This window comes from Octopus sinensis, linkage group LG18 (genome assembly GCF_006345805.1).
Source record: "Octopus sinensis linkage group LG18, ASM634580v1, whole genome shotgun sequence".
Taxonomy (NCBI): domain Eukaryota; kingdom Metazoa; phylum Mollusca; class Cephalopoda; order Octopoda; family Octopodidae; genus Octopus; species Octopus sinensis.
In genome coordinates, this window is record NC_043014.1 from 5,507,932 (window position 1) to 5,522,931 (window position 15,000).

Below are 15,000 nucleotides of genomic sequence, written 5' to 3' on the forward strand. Positions count from 1 at the left end.
CTATACCATAAAACCTATTATCAGATCTTTATCTCTATATCACAGAACTTTTGTTTTACTATTGTGCGTATGTATGTATGTATGTGCGTATGTATGTATGTATGTATGTATGTATGTATGTATGTATGTATGTATGTATGTATGTATGTATGTATGTATGCGTGTATGTATGTGTGTATGTACATACGTACGCATGTGCGTATGTATGTATACGCGCACGTATGCATGTGCCCATGTATGTGTGTGCGTACATGTACGTGCGTATGTATGTGTGTATGCCCATACGTAGGTATGTATGTATGTTTGTACTCATGTGCTACGTATGTATGTGAGTGTCTAGGAGAATGGGCAGACGTGTCTGTGAGAGTGTGTACATGTGTATGTGTATGTGAACGTATGTCCGTGTAAGGACTACAAGTAAACGAGAGAGAGAGAGAGGGGTGGTTATAGAATAGTCCTTCTGAATGGGATCTGGATGTTACTCCATTCGGACTTTCGGTTGAGAGTAGGTTTGTATTCTAGTATACAAACAGCTTCTGTGACCTGTCTCAACATTGCATCGGTGGGATGTGTTGATAGGATGTTCAACTTAAGTTTCCCTAAGGATCCCTTGTGGCAGTCTACAGCATGTTGGTAGAAGATGGAGTTTGGCTTCCTTTCAATGTAGTTGTCCAGGTGTTCTTTGAACCTATCATTGATGCTTCTAGAAGTCTCACCTATGTATGACTCTGGGTTAGTCGCGCAAGCTCCCTCCTGGCACTTAATCTGGTATACAGTGCCCTTGGTTTTACAATTTACATGTGGATTTGTCGAACATACTGCACAATTACTTTGACAGGTGATTCTATCAAATGGATATGATCTGCATAATGCCGATTTGATAGTCCTACCTGTCTTTTCTACAACTTTAATTTTTAGGCCCGTAGTGCGCAGGATTTTCTTGAATGCCTTACTTAGCTCGTTCTTAGGTGTGGCGTCAACGAACATTACTCCGTGAAATCTCCTGTTATCGTACCAAGTAACGTTTCTCATCCTTTTGTTGGTGTCCCTCTCTAAACTATTCCAGAAATTGTTGCGGTATAGGGGGCATATACCGTTTTCGTTGTTCCTTAGAATGCGTTCGAATCTAGCTTTCGCTCTTTTGTACACCCTGACTCTATCGTCTTGTGTGTATCCGGAGCGTTGCATTCGGAATATGTAGTGCTGGATCGTTGTTGTCGTTCTTGTGGTTGGCATAGTGGTGATACATTCCTCATTACTCTAATTAAGTCTGCCACTAGGATGTTGAGTTTGGCAGTATCCGACATAGCTGAGTCACTACGGATTACTAGTGGATTAGCCATCGGTTTCTGATAGTGTGAGTGGAGTATATAGGGTTTAATGGTTCCATTAACCATGGCATCTTCCATCCATAGCTCAGTATCTAGGACGGGTAATCGTTTACTGGGTACTTTAGAGGGGTAGTCTATGGTAAGTTTTATACTGTTGTGGATAGAGTCAGCTATGTGTTGTATAGATGTCATCACCTGTTCTTCACTTGGTAGAGGGCCCATAACTGTGTCTGTATTATATTTCACAACAAAGTTAATGTCGTCGACGTAACGAGAGTACATAGCCAAGTGGATGTTACGGTTTGCTAGGCACTGTTTAAAATGTTTGTCCCACCATACCATGAAGAGGTTTGCAACGTCACCGGCGATCCCCACTCCAATAGCACCGCCCTTCGCTTGCCTATACAGTTTGTTGTCAAATTTAAAAATATGTGTTTTTAGCGTAAATCTCAGGCTGTTTTTAGCGTATATATATATATATATATATACATATATATATATGTATGTATAAATGTCAGTTTCGAGCTCCTCGTAGCTTGCGAAATTTATGTCCCCCAAATGATTCTGTAAACTACGAAACAAATGGTAGTCTGAAGGATGAAGGTCGGGATAATAAGGTGGATGAGGAATTTTTTCCCAACCAACCTCTTCGATCTTCTGTGGTGTGATGTTTGCATAAGAAGAAAAGACCCCCTTTACCAAGCTTACTGCTTACGTCGTTTAGCATTTCGATAGAAGATCCATTTTTCGTCACCAGTCACAAGTCTATCCAAAAAGGGTGAAATGGGTTCGCGAGAATGGAGACAAGAGCAGATGTCAACTGGGGATTTGCGGTTGCTTTCGGACAATTCATGAGGCGACCATATTCCATCTTTCGGAACCTTTCCAAGTTGTTGAAGATGACGATGAACAGTTGTCTGGCTAGAACTAAGCTTTATTGCAATTCTTCAACTAAAAATGAAGGATTTTCTTCAGGTAAGGCCTCACGGGTCTTATTATTAAACTCACCTGGACGTCGTGTTCTATCTTCATCCTCTAGGCTGAAACTTCCACTTCTGAAATTTGCAAACCATCTTCTGCAAGTTCTTTCATTCAAGCATTCTTTCCCATAAACCGAGTGTATGTTTCGAGTCGCTTCGAATGCAGATATTTTTTTGTACTCATAAAGGATTATGTGCCTAAAATGTTTTTGGATACTTCCACGTTAGAAAGGGTTTTAATCAAATAAATTTTAATTTTATTATTCTGTAAATAAAATATTTATTTAGTTAATATACAAATGCATAAAAATATTTCTTAATTCCTTTAGACATTCTAAAATATTAAATTACATTCAATTTTAAATACATAAAAATAGGACAGAACTTATGGGATGACACACACACACACACACACAGACACATATTGATACACACACAGATATACACAGACGCACAGAAATACAGACACATACACACACACACACACACACACACACACACACACACACACACATACATACACACTAATATATATATGTAAATAAACTGCATCAGGGAGTGGGAAAGCATAGTACGAATGTTCCTGAGATTTGAGGGATGTGGAAGCACATCTTACCCCTGGTGTTCCCAGATCTAACCTGACCCAGGGTAGTAGCACATGTTAGGGTCCCAGCTAGGATCCTAGTCTAGGAAAAGAAATCCTTGATATAAAACCACTGTAGCGCTGGATCTGGCGTGCAGACCTTGATTATATCTGATGTACCCGGTAGCACGCTGCATCCACCCTAACCAGATCTAGTACATCCCCAATCCCTATTGTGCTACTGTTGAGGACAGGTGGCCACGTGCGGGAGCGCTGTAATCTCTGGATATGGTCCACTCGAAATAAAATCATCTTTCAGTCAGTGTCGCTCGCTACAGGTTAATCATTCGGGTACAAGTCAATACCGACGACGACTCATATACAGTGAGGCCCCCACCCGGCTGTTCTCGGCGTCCTGCATGTTGGAATACCTACTTTCTAACGAATTCTGGAATTATATGATACTAGACGAACACACATACATAAACACACACACTTAAACAACACGCACACACAGACACACACACAGACACACACTCACACACACACACACACACACAAACACACACGCACACTCACACACACACACACACACGCGCAAGCATACACACACACACACACTCACACACGGAGAGAAGATATTTTGATTATTATAAAATTTATCGTCAGCAGAAATATTCTAATAAGATTCAGTGTAACTAAAATGGAATAATCTTTAACATCAGGTTTGTTATGAAGTAACCAATAAAAACACTAGACTGCATTAAATAAAGCTTTGCAGTTACAGTCTGTACAGATGTTGAACGGACAATGTAGTCCCCTACATGAATATTACAGCAGTTTCGCAAAAATAAAGAAGTAAACATTAAGAAATAAATAAATAAGAATTCTCCAACAAATAGGCATTTGTTTTCAGTTTACAAATTTGTGCTGAAGTCAGTAAAATATTCTGCTGACTGTTCTGTGTTAATCGTGGATCATCTCTATCCAATCACAAAAGGTGTCATTTAAAAGGTGACACCCACAATTATTGTAATATCAATCTGATTGGTTCCTGAATTTACGATTAGATTTTCGGCGGGGTTGGGTTGTGGAGGGGGAATAATATCAAAAAGCCGGAATCAGACGTTAACAATTTTCAGTTACGATCCCAAAGCGAGAAGCTCACACTTATAAACTCCAGCTTACATCAACTTCAGATTTATCATTAAACCAAAGCGAAATAACAGGCTGCACGGACGACCGAAAACCGCAATGGAAATCGCTCAGGTGGGGAAGATCATTTCGCAGCGGTTTTCTGTTTCTTCTTTCATAACCTTTGGACTGTGTCTCGTGTTGACCATCACGATTCTTCATTTCGATGCAAGGACCAGAAAGATAGAAGAGAAATCAACCGCAGTAAGTACAGGACACCTGAAGTTTCTATATTTTAGATGCAAGAAATGTATACGTATATCCATCCATCCATCCATCCATCCATCCATCATTCCATCAATCCATCTATCCATCCATCCATCCATCCATCCATCCATCCATCCATCCATACGCACATACATACATATATAGACACATGTATATATATGTATTGTTTTATATGTATATATATATATATATATGTGTGTGTGTGTGTAGGGGTGGTTTGTATATATATATATATATATATACAGATCTCTATATGTATATATATATTTATGTACATATATGTTCATACATACACATACACACACAAACAAACACATATCATCTCTACACATTCCCTTCTCTCTCTTCGGTTCTTCTCAATCTCTCTCCCTTTTTATCCTATTAATCCTTTTTATCCTCTTAATCCTTGCTGTCGAAAAGCGTGCGGTCGAAAGACAAAAACCCCCTCCATTCTACCCGAGGGTTGAACTTAATGCACTTGCTTGTGGATTGTACACCTGTTCTTGTCTTTTGTTTTCTGTAAATTTGAAATCTCTATCTCTTTCTCTGTCTGTCTGTCTGTCTGTCTGTCTGTCTGTCTGTCTGTCTGTCTGTCTGTCTGTCTCTGTCTCTCTGTCTCTCTCTCTCTCTCTATCTATCAATCTATCTATGTATCTATATATCTATGTATTTATCTATCTATTTATCTCTTCATCTAGCTATGTATCGCTTTCTCTCTCTCTCTTTCTCTATCTATATATCTATGAACGCATTCTTTCAGCTTCCATTTAGAACAGAAGCTTCTTACCGTGCAGCCAGGCCTGCACCTACAGAAATCGATCCCATGCCGGCAATCGAACCCTGACCGACTGAACGATAGCTACGAATTATATGTGTGTACATATAACATGTACACACGTAATCGTTAGATATTTCAGCCAGTATAGGCCCAGGCTATGTATAACTTAATAGCACCAACTGGTGAAGTAGTTTAGAATCTGATTCCCATCTCAGTCATAAGACTTTTTAAAGTTGGAGACATATCCGGGTGTTGGAGGTTGGTCGAAGAGTTTTTTGAGGAAAATTTGTCCTTAGAAATTTTGAATTTTATGGAATCTGTTTTCGGTTTAATGTATTCTGCTATAATATCAAAGAGAGCTGGACTGGTTGAGGTAAAGTATTCGTGTCATATACACATATACATACATATATACATATATGTACAAATATATATACATATATATATATATATATATAAATATATATACATATATATATATATATATATACATATATATATACATATATATATATATATATAAATATAAATATATACATATATATATATTTATATATATATAGGCGCAGGAGTGGCTGTGTGGTAAGTAGCTTGTTTACCAACCATATGGTTCCGGGTTCAGTCCCACTGCGTGGCACCTTGGGCAAGTGTCTTCTACTATAATCTCGGGCGACCAAAGCCTTGTGAGTGGATTTGGTAGACGGAAACTGAAAGAAGCCCGTCGTATATATGTATATATATATATATATATATATATCTGCGTGTGCGTCTGTGTTTGTCCCCCTAGCAATGCTTGACAACCGATGCAGGTGTGTTTATGTCCCCGTGACTTAGCGGTTCGGCAAAAGAGACCGATAGAATAAGTACTGGGCTTACAAAAGGATAAGTCCCGGGGTTGAGTTGCTCGATTAAAGGCGGTGCTCCAGCATGGCCGTAGTCAAATGACTGAAACAAGCAAAAGAGCAAAAGAGTATATATAAATATATATATATATATATATCTTTTACTCTTTTACATGTTTCAGTTATTTGACTGCGGCCATGCTGGAGCACCACCTTTTAGTACTTATTCTATCGGTCTCTTTTTGCCGAACCGCTAAGAGACGGGGACGTAAACACACCAGCATCGGTTGTCAAGCAATGCTAGGGGGACAAACACAGACACAAAAACACACACACATATACATATATATACATATATACGACAGGCTTCTTTCAGTTTCCGTCTACCAAATCCACTCACAAGGCATTGGTCGGCCCGGGGCTATAGCAGAAGACACTTGCCCAAGATGCCACGCAGTGGGACTGAACCCGCAACCGTGTGGTTGGTTAGCAAGCTACTTACCACACAGCCACTCCTATATAAAAATATTATATATATGCATATATATATATAAATATATTATATATATGTGTATATATATATATATTATATATATATATTTGCATATATATATAAATATATATATATATATATATATGTATATATATATATTTATATATATCTGTATACATACATACATATAGATAGATACATGCATGTATATATATATATAATATATATATATATATATATATATATATATATATGTATATATATATATTTATATATATCTGTATACATACATACATATAGATAGATACATGTATGTATATATATATAAATATAAATATACATAGATATATATATATATATATATATATATATATATATATATTTATATATATATACATACATACGCTTACACACAACTATATATAAAATTACTTCTCGTATATATATCTACTAACATATTAATGGATGGACGATTTTTAATGTGTTTAGAGAGATCGATAGACAGAACTATCGATCGTTTGATAAATAGATATATTGGTGGATAGGTGGACAGCCTGACTGAGTGTTTGATAGATAGATAGATAGATATATAGATATATTGGTAGATATGTAGACAGACTGATTGAGAGTTTGATAGATAGATAGATAGATAGATAGATAGATAGATAGATAGATAGATAGATAGATAGATAGATAGATAGTTAGATAGATAGATAGATAGATAGATAGATAGATCGATAGATACATAGAAAGATCGATTGATTGGATAGTTTCATTCAATCGTGGTTATAAATGTCACGAAGTTGTAGATCGATTCCTTACAGGCCAGTGATGAACAGGTTCTGAATTCATGGACCTCGAAAGGATAAAGACTAGGCGCGACTACGCGGAATTTGATCATTATCTTGAAATATTCAGTATTGTAGATGACAATTATAAAAGCCCCCAGAAAGGTTGTGCGATAGATAGTGTTGCAAAATAGAAAGCAATGAATTTGTCAATTACTATACGTAGCAAAGACATAGGATTACAAAAATGTAAGTTAGTTTACAAGTCAATAATGAATTGTGTTCCATGTTGTAAGATAGAGATTGACATTTCTTGCTGAAATATTTTACATAGAAAGGCCTTATATATGTACGTCTGCCGCTTTCGTGTGCATACATAAATGAACATGTATGAATGCATCGCTTAATGTGTATATTCGAATGTGCTTATATATACACACACACACATATATGTGTGTCTGTGTATTTATTTCTGGATGTATTTTTCCCTCTCTAGATTCAGCTCAGAGCTGCGTCCATGATGATGCACCATACATAGATAAATACATGCATACATACATACATACATACATACATAGATACATATATACATGCATACATACACATATACATACATACATACATACATACACATACATATACATACATACACATATACATACATACATACATACATTCATGCATACATGCATACATACATACATACATACATACATACATACATACATACATTCATGCATACATATATAGATGTACCCATACAGACACACAGACACAATGACACACGCATACACACACAGAGACGCACAGAAATATAGATACATACACTATGGTCTGTTTCTTCGGATGAAGTTTTCGTGCTTAATTGCCGAAGAATTCCTGGGATGATTTGTTTCCAGAACTCCCTCCGTCAAATTAATGAACAGGTCCAGAAATGTGCCATACGATCAGTTGTCGATATATTTGCAGTGCAATGTAAATAGTTTTGCTCAAGAACACAACGCCCCGCCTTCTGTTTGAATCGAACGTACAACCCTTTGTTCGTGAGTTTAAACCTGAAGCACTAAACCTCGTTGAAATATTTTAGCGTATATAAATATATGCATCTATCCCTATAAGGCAGACTTACATAAACGAACAAACACGCATTCACATGCGGAAAGATACACACAAACGCATATATATCGGATTGTTGGACCGCGGAATTCCGGACAGATCTCTTTCCGTGAAAATAAATATCTTTTCCATTGAAAGAAAAATAAAAGTCTCCAAAACCGTGTATCTCTCACTATACGTCAACATGCACGAAGAATGTAGCAAATACATTTGGGAAAACGGTTGTTCCAGTTTGTAAATCTACAAGTAGAAGGGTAGATATCCCAGTATTTATTGATTTCGCTTTCTGTGTCGAATTGGCACCCAACGCTCATCAGCAAGTCTTACTACGTAAACTATTTTAAAAAATGTATTTAACTTTCCGTGCTCGTTTGTTCAGCTGAATGCAACGTCACATCCGAACGAACATTAGCGAGCAAGTATAAATTCAAAATTCAAATAAGTTATCATTATCTAAATAAACTATTGATAAAATTGCCAAATATGAAAATATATATGAGAAGTCATTGTACAGTAAGTAACTATATACTTGAAAGAAGAATGAAATTCCAAAACCACGTAACTCTCAATATATATAAACACGCACGAAGAATGGTGCAAATACTCTAAGAAATTTTAATTTATGTTTTTGTTTGTTCGCCACATTTCGTCTGGAAATCGCGGGTCCTTCAACTGAATAATGGTACACAGAAAGGTAAATATATTTTTTAATTAGGTTACGTAGAAAGCGAAATGAATCGTGTCTGAGATATCTACCTGCCTTTTTGAAGATTTACAAACTGGAAGATTAGGTTTTCTAAATGCATTTGCAACATTCTCCGTGCGTGTTTCCGTTCGTTAGGCTTAATTAACTCTCATTGTGATGGGTTCGTTTTTGCCATATAAAAGCATGAAATAAAGGAGTACCCGATGCACAGAGGAGACAAGAAAGCGGTAAGCCACCAAGATGTAACACAACGATGAAAATTTGGTGGAATTAACCATGAAGTTGTCTCCCACATCTTCAAAAGAAGCTGTCCAAAAGTGCCATTATTGTATTGCTTAGCTTTAAATTCTAAACATTGATGAATTTTCTGAAAATCTATTTCTATGATGTTGTTTTCATTTTTTCACAGAACCGTTTCCTTTTCAAGAAATCTCTGGATGACAAAGCTGTTCACACGCCAAGTAAGAACTAATTTTATATCGTGAAAGATAAAAACGTAAAAAACGTTGCTCAGTAATTCTGCGAGTCTGGTGGTTCTAGAGAAATCATGCACCTGTCTTTGAGGGCCATTCCAGAGGGAAGCAATTGTTATTAAGATTTTCTAGCCTTTTATTTAACTTTTGATCTAGCCTTTTATTTGATGCTCCAGCCTTGAATTAATTTATCTTAAAAAATTTAGTTGAAGACTCGATCAACATTGCTAAAAAACCGCATTGAATTCGGCTGAGAAGTGAATTAGTGATGAATCATGCAAATCTTTACCAGTAACTAAAAGTATACATTCACCCCCAGGCGCGGGGGACTATTTCTCGGAATCAGCTTTACGTTCATAGGAAAAAGAATTTTCAAACTCTTTGTTTGTTTGTTTGTTTGTTTCTTAATTTTTTTCTCTCATTCTTTCTTTTCTTCTTTCTTTCTTTCTTTCTTTCATTCATTCTTTCTTTTTTCTTTCTTTTCTTCTTTCTTTCTTTCTTTTCTTCTTTCTTTCTTTCTTTCTTTCTTTCTTTCTTTCTTTCTTTCTTTCTTTCTTAACTTTTTAAATCCTCTATCAAGTTCCCATCTACTCTTCCTTCCTTCCTTCCTTACTTCCTTCCTTCCTTCCTTACTTCCTTCCTTCCTTCCTTTCTTCCTTCCTTTCTTCCTTCTTTCCTTCCTTCCTTCCTTCCTCTCTTCTAATCATTGTCTCCCCAATTCATTAATTCCCTGCCAAGAAATTCTCTCCCACATGGTTCACCAATTATTTTCTTTTAAACTACATTGTTTCCTTCGCAATTTCACAGGACCCGGTCCTGGATCCCTGTATACCCGGTGGGGTAGAACAAAATGTCCACGTAATTCCAGTCTGGTATACGATGGTTAGTATATTTTGTTTCTAATCTCTCTCTCTATTTCTTTCTCTCTCTCTCTCTCTCACTTTCTCTTCCTCTCTCCTCCCTCCTTCTTTCTGATCTACACAAACGTTTTTCCTATTATAGTATATCACATTTTAAACGGCGATTATAGATTCTCTTGAGTTTACACAAAACTACTTTCTCCGTTGAATTTATTTGGTCATAGCCGAAGTATAAATGGCGTCAAGAATGATCACACCAACAGGATATCATCTAAAGTACCCCCTTGAAACCAAACACAAAATATAGTTACCTAAGGACTATATGCATTAACTACGCACTATTCCACCACTTAATCACGCTAGTGCCCCATGGTAAGGCAATTCTGAGCTTTCCACTCAGAAGACACTATTTTCCACCACTTCCCCATCAACTTTTCTTTCTTTATACGAGATTTGTTTTTGCTTGAAATACGATGGAACAGATTTTACCCGTCTATAACCGAACTCTTAACGGTTTCCTTAAAGGTTTCCCAATTCAGCTTAAACTGAACCTTACAATCCTTTCTCCACTCACTTTCCTGAAGACGTAAAATAACCCCAGTGATGAAGCAAATAAAGCCAACGTGACCACAACGTGTATCTTCACGTGACCTGTCCACGACTAGCCGAGAGTTTTAGCTACTCTGTGCAGGATGTTCTGTTAATTAACATATAACTACCCATCGACTGTCAATACTCTCCACCTCACCGTGTTCTTCTATTTTATATTGGCTAAAAATTCCTTGTATCATTCTTCTATATTATCTTCGTTAAAATTTGAACAAAATCGTCTTTTCCATTTTAGAGGAAATGCGTGACGTAACGGCCTTCCCTTCACACTCTTTTGACATCTGCACACAACCATCTACAGCCATGTATCTAGACATATTCATAAATATTACCTACACAAACCCGTTGGCGTACACCTACAACATATATACATATAAATCATAGACACGTACAGTTCTTAACTCATACACAAACATTCATTGAGCAACACAGCTTACACTCGCATCGATACTAGTTTGTATACACGAAACCTACACACGTAAACATAGTGAATGTCCAAACACATAGACACACGCACACGCGAACACACATAGACACAAAGACACACACACACACACACACATACACACACATAAACTCAATCACATACACATTTAGACACACACACACAAACTCGGATGTGTGTCTATTTATAATCGCAAATTTTAAAATTGAAAGTTCCTTTTCAAGGATTTCTTTTAATCCAAGTTTTTCTTATTTCACTTTACTTAATATTTTATTTATTTGATATTTTCTTACCAATTCTAGGTGTGGTTGGTGGATCACCTTTTAACGAAACAGGCGGCGGAAGTAATCTCTTATGTCTACCTAACGACCCCATTTTAGCCAATCACACTACAAATTTTGAAAACTTTGCTCACATATATGGCAGTGAATATCAAACATCAAATTCCTATGCGAAAAATCACTTTTCTTTTGCTAACGCTGAATCACTTTTTGATCACAACGTTCCGTGTGCTGTCTGTTTGACACGACAACCTGCTGTTGTTATGATGTTACCAGCCAGGACAAAGTGTTACGCTGGTTGGACGATTGAGTATTCAGGATATTTGATGACCCAGTATCATAATAATAAAGGCAGAATTGAATATGTGTGTGTGGACCATGCACCAGAAGCTGATCCAGCTGGTTACAGAAACGAGAATGGAGCTTTATTATATTTTGTGGAGGGAATTTGTGGTTCATTGCCATGTCCACCGTATGTCTATCGTCGCATGTTAACCTGCGTTGTGTGCAGTAAATATTGAAGGGAATATAGTTGAATTTGCTTCTCTATGAAAACTTATGTTAACCAATTACAAGACATAATATAATATCATAAAACAATATAGACATTTTAAATTCTGTTTGATAATATTTTATCGAAGTTATATAAATCGTTAAAATACTCTGCGCTACTAATTAACAGAAAAATATTATAATGGAGAGAAAATCGGTGCCCGAGAATGTGAGAATTATGCTTATAGAACAATGCAAAGCTGAGTGAATAATTCTAGATAAACATTGTATAAGGATCAGTTCATAAAACTAAAATGTGGAAATAAAATTGTATTTCGTTTAACTGTATTTTGTGTTCTGTCTTAAATATCAATAAACCCCACTTGAAGTAATATCATAGAAATATATGATGATTCCATCATTTTTGAGAGGAATGTAAGTAGTAATCCTCTCACCACCTATTATGTTTTTACCTGTATCTATACAACCTCGTGGCCCGCCACAAGATTAGTTGACATCCTCATAACCGGGACACGTAACCCTCACACCTTGCACCATTTCCTAAAACTGATGCACAACAATCAGAAATTAAATCACCAGTGAATATCGAATACGAATAATTCTCTCACTTAAAAGCAGAAAAATGGTAAATTGGAGCAAACATTTGCTTTACAACACTTACCACATATATAGAAAGCAGAGTAAAGACAGCAAAAGGACGTAGAAACATAATGAGGCTAAGCAAAGTTACTCTGTGTAAACTGTGTGATATGTTGAGACTGTTACAGCACATCCAATAAGAAACATCACTATGTGTTAGTGTAGAATATTCCTTAGATAAAAAAGAAGAAGATGGATATTTGGGAGACACAACGTCTTTCATGCAAGTAATTGAGTGCCATAAGCTTGCCATTAAGAAAATGCATGTATTTAGACATTTATAATAGGAATCAACTTTAAAGGTATACATGTGTTTATTCTTAACCCAATAAATCTTTTGGAAAATTCGGACTGAGAATCGCAGCTACGTTCGAGTGGCACAGAGTGTGTTCTGTTTCATTAAATATTTCTGCGATATGATAGTTTAGATGAGCTCAACCGTCTATTTATTTGTTTAATACTATTAAACACTCGACGTATTTCCTTACTTATATGCGGTCAACATTTAGAGTTTCATATATTTTGAAATAAATTTATACTTTTTTATTTACTTTCTAATGTTTGAACCTGAAAAAAGACATGTTAATGCTTTTAATAATAAACACCTATTCATTTATACAAGGTTTTTTGTTCCTTACCAAATTACATCAATGATTGGAACAAAATCAAATGACTCACAAAAGCGATCCACCACAAACCTGCAACTTTCTTCCTTCCTGGATACTTTGGGCAAAGATAAAGAGTGCAGGGAAGAGCATGGTGATTCTACTGGGGGTGGGGCAAAATAAAGCAATCTAATAGATGATAATGTTTTTATTAAAAAAAAATTATGCTTAAATAAAAGTAATTCAATATAAATATGATAACATTTACAAGGAACAAAACAAAAACAAGCAATAATAAATCTCTGAACGAGATGTAAACAGTAACCGATCGACAACGTAAAGTATAATAGCCATCTCAATATGGCTAACCACCACAAAGGGTGGGTGTTACTGTAGCTTGTAGCCCCCGGAGATCATCGTCTCTAGCTGGCTTTAGGCACACTATCTATGCCCTTATGGTATTTGCAAAGGCAGGTCATTGTGTGCCTAAAGCCAGCTGGAGACGATGATCTCCTGGGGCTAAAAGCTACAGTAACACCCACCCTTTGTGGTTAGCCATATTGAGATGGCGATTATACTTTACGGAAACAAAAACAGTTAAGTCTAAAACAGAATTATGAAAAACACACATGTTTAAAAAAGCAATTTTTTTCATTGCTGCAATTTTTCTAAATTAGGTTGCCTGTCATATCTTCGAAATTATCTACAGGGTGAAATTATCTCTGGGCCAAGTTTCCTACGGTGATAATTCCTGAGACGAGTTTTTCTGAAGTTTAAGTGTTTACGGCGAATATTCCCAGAACCGTCAAAGATAAGCTAGTAAAAGCCATCGCAGTTGAATCTGGTGTTAAAAAGGGCGGCCTCCTACCTACTACGATGTTTGCCATTTGGTTTGTTGCTGATTTGCTCCAAGCCTTTCAGGCTGTGTCACTCGCTACAGGTTAGACATTGAAATACTAGTGAATACCGACGATGACTAATGTATACTGAAGCCCCAACCCGGCTGTTCTCGGCGTCCTGCATGCTGGAATGCATGCATTCTAATGAATTCTACAAATGTATGATACTACACACACACACACACACTTAAACAACACGCACACATAAACACACACACAGACACACACTCACACACACACACACAGACACACACACACACACACACACACACACACACTCACACCCGCAGAGAAGATTTTGATTATCATAAATTTATCGTCAGCAGAAATATTCTAATAAGATTAATTGTAAATATAATGGAATAATCTTTAACATCAGGTTTGTTATGAAGTAACCAATAAAAGCACTAGACTGCATTAAATAAAGCTTTGCAGTTACAGTCTGTACAGATGTTGAACGGACAATGTAGTCCCCTACATGAATATTACAGCAGTTTCGCAAAAATAAAGAAGTAAACATTAAGAAATAAATAAATAAGAATTCTCCAACAAATAGGCATTTGTTTTCAGTTTACAAATTTGTGCTGAAGTCAGTAAAATATTCTGCTGACTGTTCTGTGTTAATCGTGGATCATCT

General features: G+C 36.4%; 1 protein-coding gene across 2 annotated transcripts in view; it reads left to right on the plus strand.

Annotated features, from left to right (window-relative positions):
• The first annotated feature begins 4,006 nt into the window (after positions 1 to 4,006).
• The window catches only part of LOC115221572 (short-chain collagen C4-like), a 41,843-nt gene continuing 30,849 nt past the window's right edge, over positions 4,007 to 15,000 (plus strand). Inside the window, exons 1-2 of one of the 2 annotated variants that reach the window (XM_036510662.1) lie at positions 4,007 to 4,292; positions 9,449 to 9,500. In XM_036510662.1, the coding sequence (XP_036366555.1) occupies positions 4,149 to 4,292; positions 9,449 to 9,500 (196 nt within the window). In that variant the 5' untranslated portion in view covers positions 4,007 to 4,148. The remainder of the gene's footprint in view (positions 4,293 to 9,448; positions 9,501 to 15,000) is intronic. The other variant, XM_029791774.2, reaches the window with a different exon arrangement.